Genomic DNA, 3,737 nt, shown 5'->3' on the forward strand with positions numbered 1-3,737 from the left:
AAGAAAGCAAGAAGAGAAAGAAGGGTGTGATCGATTAAAGAAGAAAAGATATCCAATTTCGAGTTTAATATTGATACCTGTGATTTATTCTTGTGTGTGTGGCGTCGATAAAAGGTGGAGACAGAACAAGAGCCATATCGATTTTTGGGGACGTGATTGTTGAAACACGAACAGGAAGAACCGAAGAAGGTACACAAGGAGAGCTGCAGTTTTTTTCTTATTTCCTTGGCTCATGTCGATCAATTTTGCAAGAGGTGAAGGAAGGCGTGCCTATTTTCGTCGATTTTGACCTGCACCTACGAATATGTGATGGGTCAAACGGTGGTTGTTGCCTTGCTGATCGCTACTTGCTATTGATTATGGAGGGAATGAGTCAATGACGGCTGGAAGAGTCAATGGCGGCTGGAAGAGAAGGGACGTGATTTTGGTGTCGACAAGATCCGTCGGTGACAGGCAAATGATACACCTTCCCGCTTCTTGCTTCAGCACTTGGCGGACCTAGGTAGATGGTGGTTTTAAAAAGCCGATGGATGGAGAAACCCTAGGTAGCTGAAGTCAATGGTTACCATAATTATAGGATATTATTTGTGGAAACTAATTATCAAATTACCTATTTATATTTATTTATTTAATTATTTATTTTTATTTTAAATTTTGATTGCCCACATTTATGCATACAATAACACAATAATTACTTTAAATATCTGAACCTATATATATATATATATATATATATATATATATATATATATATATATATATATATATATATATAGAGAGAGAGAGAGAGAGAGAGAGAGAGAGAGAGAGAGAGAGAGAGAGAGAGAGAGAGAGAGAGAGAGAGAGAGAGAGAGAGAGAGAGAGAGAGAGAGAGAGAGAGAGAGAGAGAGAGAGAGAGAGATGAATCCAATGGAAGAGTAGTAAAACAATCGACCAAGATATGGATTGTGAAAAGTTCTTTTGCAGAGAGATTAGAAGGTAGGGTCATGATAGAAGCACACGTCTTATTCCATTGCATGGGCACAAAAGCCATGGATAATGATTACCCCTCTCTCTTGCAGTAACAAAAACGACCCTTCTTAGGTGCACTGCCAAAAGCAGAACTGGATATTTGTGTAGGCGAACATGGGAGACTTGACAATAAAATCGCTGGGGTGCGTTAAACCTCGAGAAAGCATCTGGCCAGTGCATGGTTCTTATTTTGGTATGTTTATGTTCTACATTAATCTACTTGCAATCCTTACTTCTTTCCATCTCATCAATTAATGGAGATGTCTTTTTTTTTTTCCTTAACAGCAAAAGGGAATTATATAGAGAGAAAAAAAAACAAGCATGGAGGCATAGTAAGGGAAAGATTGGATGAGCGTTGAAATCAATGTAGAAAAAGGTTTATTTTAATTAATTAGTCTTTTAGTCTTTGTTACTCTTAATACTTTGTTTAAAATAGCAATATAATATAGAGAACTAAGTCACAAACTCATGTGCTGGCTCTCGCTCTCTAGCTAGAATTCTATTTTGTCTCTAGTATTTTAAATAAATTTCATTTCTTATTTAACCCTTTCCTTCACATTTCATCCTCAAACATTCTCCGCCATTAATATTGTTTCTACCATTATAGGGTATTGGCTGATCTTTTCTCACTACCAACATCAACAGGATCCTGTGGATGTGGAACACTAATTCAGTGGTGATAAACTCTCAGGAGGAAGTTGATTCATGGGAAGTGAAAGCTTTCGCTGAAGACACCGGAAATGTCATGGGAAGTACTTGGCCACCGCGGTCATACACCTGTACATTTTGTAGAAGAGAATTCCGGTCAGCTCAAGCTTTAGGTGGTCACATGAACGTCCACCGCCGGGATAGGGCTCGGCTCCACCAAGCCCAGCCTAATTTTAATAGCCCTAATATATCTTCTTCTCGGCCTTCTTCCACTCTCTTGATTCCATCACAAGAGCTTGTTGGAAATGGCGGTCTATGCCTTTTGTACTCTTTACCAAACCCTAATGCCATTTTCAACCCTTCTTCTTTAAATAATGTTAAAGATAATCCGTCCACTCTTCTCTCCATTTCTCCCCATCCCAATACTGATAATTTCATGAATTTTCCAACAACCATGTCTCCTCATAGCTTCAATTCTTCCCTCTCTAATTCCTATAACACTGAAGCATCAACGTCAACAAATTATAAAAGCAACCAACAAGTTAGTACTGGCAACAAGTTACAGAAGAATGATTCGGCAATTGAAGGTATTGATCTAGAGCTTCGTCTAGGATGCAGCTCATGGGCTTCATAAAAGAGATACATGGTGTGTTTTTCTACCTTAATTGAGTGTGTGTTGCTATCCTGTTCTTTTAGAAGCTTCAATCTTTTTCGTTTTTTTCATTTGAAAAAGGTCTGATTTTTTGATTTGTTGTTTGTGATTATCAAAGTATATTGTATATTAGAAGAAATAGAGGGATCAATTTTAGTTGAATAATGAAGCTGGGATAGTCTCGAGGTAAATAAGATGTCCATGAATAAGCTTACACGCAATGTAGTGTCATTTTCTTGTGCATAATCATTTCATGGAGATATCCATCCATCTACGATCCATTACACCTGTTGTTAGAGTGATTATAAATTGAAATAAAATATCAATCATAATTGTATTAATACTGATAGTTCTCATCCAAATTCTAAATGCGGATCATTCATGAACGCTTTGTGAGTTCCAATTTTCCTAATTTCCTTTTAGCTAACACTTTGTTCGTTGAATTGGTTGATAAAACTCTAAAACTTTGTTTTGTTGATGCAAACGAGGTAGTATTTCATTATTAGCTCTTAAACATGATATTAATATGGTTGTTTAAATCTAGGTTTTGATCTTACGAACTTATGATCTTAATATCATACAAGTCTTGCTGTTAAAAAAAAAAAAAAAAAAAAAAAGACTGTCCGATAGATCCCAACTTTTTAGTCATTATTCTATGGTAGACTTTTGTCAGTTAAACCTTAGGCAATTCGTTTTTTCTACTAAAAAACTCATACAATATCTAAAACAATGTCTATGTTATATTGAAATTGAGTCTAAAAAATTGGTTTATTCAATTCGATCTTCGAAGTTGAGTGTTGCAAATTGCAGGAAAATCCATAGAGCATCACTACTTCATTACTTTATATCAAATTAGGCATGCCAATGCAAAAAGGAAGTAAATTCCTATGCTTTTTTTTTAAACAACAAGAAAGTTTTCATTCTAAAGAAAATGCTAGCGAGAAGCTAGAATTACAAGACATTAAGACATTAAGCATTCAGATCTAAACACCAGTTATTTCAATTTAACATGCAACCTCTCCTAGCTCTAATATTAAGCCAATAGAAGGCAAGAACCTATGATGCACGGAAACTTCTCTAAGGTTCACGTTCCCGTATCAGAAACTCCATGGAAACGGATACTCCATGGAAACGTTTCCTGGAAGTATCGTGTATCAAGGAAACGTTTCTTCAAAGTTTCATTGAAATTTCGGTGAAGTTTCCTAACCGTTTCTATTTTATTTTAGGGTTTACATGGGCTTTTTAAGTTTAAATCAAAAGAAGGCTAATGGGCTACTATTTTTAAGGCTCAATACGTATTCGGTATTCCCCTAAGTCTCTTACCAATCATCGATCAAAGTCTCATGTCGTCTCCTGTCTTCTCGATCAAAGATGATCGCAATTCACAAGGATCATCATTCATCACCAATTCACCATTCTTGATTCT

General features: G+C 36.0%; 1 protein-coding gene across 2 annotated transcripts; it reads left to right on the forward strand.

Annotated features, from left to right (window-relative positions):
- Nucleotides 1-1,088: 1,088 nt before the first annotated feature.
- On the forward strand, nucleotides 1,089-2,652 carry LOC145165501 (uncharacterized). Of its 2 annotated transcripts, none has more exons than XM_079084238.1 (3): nucleotides 1,089-1,204; nucleotides 1,297-1,387; nucleotides 1,657-2,652. In XM_079084238.1, exon 3 carries the CDS (start codon nucleotides 1,667-1,669, stop codon nucleotides 2,291-2,293), a length of 627 nt encoding a protein of 208 aa, XP_078940364.1. In that variant the 5' UTR covers nucleotides 1,089-1,204; nucleotides 1,297-1,387; nucleotides 1,657-1,666; the 3' UTR covers nucleotides 2,294-2,652. The 2 variants fall into 2 exon arrangements, with proteins under 2 accessions (XP_078940364.1, XP_078940363.1); XM_079084237.1 differs by having other exon boundaries at nucleotides 1,090-1,204; nucleotides 1,619-2,652.
- The last annotated feature ends 1,085 nt before the right edge of the window (nucleotides 2,653-3,737 follow it).

This window comes from Lactuca virosa, chromosome 3 (assembly GCF_052849685.1).
Source record: "Lactuca virosa cultivar CGN04683 chromosome 3, Lactuca_virosa_CGN04683_v6, whole genome shotgun sequence".
Lineage (NCBI taxonomy): Eukaryota > Viridiplantae > Streptophyta > Magnoliopsida > Asterales > Asteraceae > Lactuca > Lactuca virosa.

Coding starts and splice junctions, on each gene's coding strand:
- LOC145165501 (XM_079084238.1), top strand. CDS start 1,667: ATGTGGAACACTAATTCAGTGGTGATAAACTCTCAGGAGGAAGTTGAT.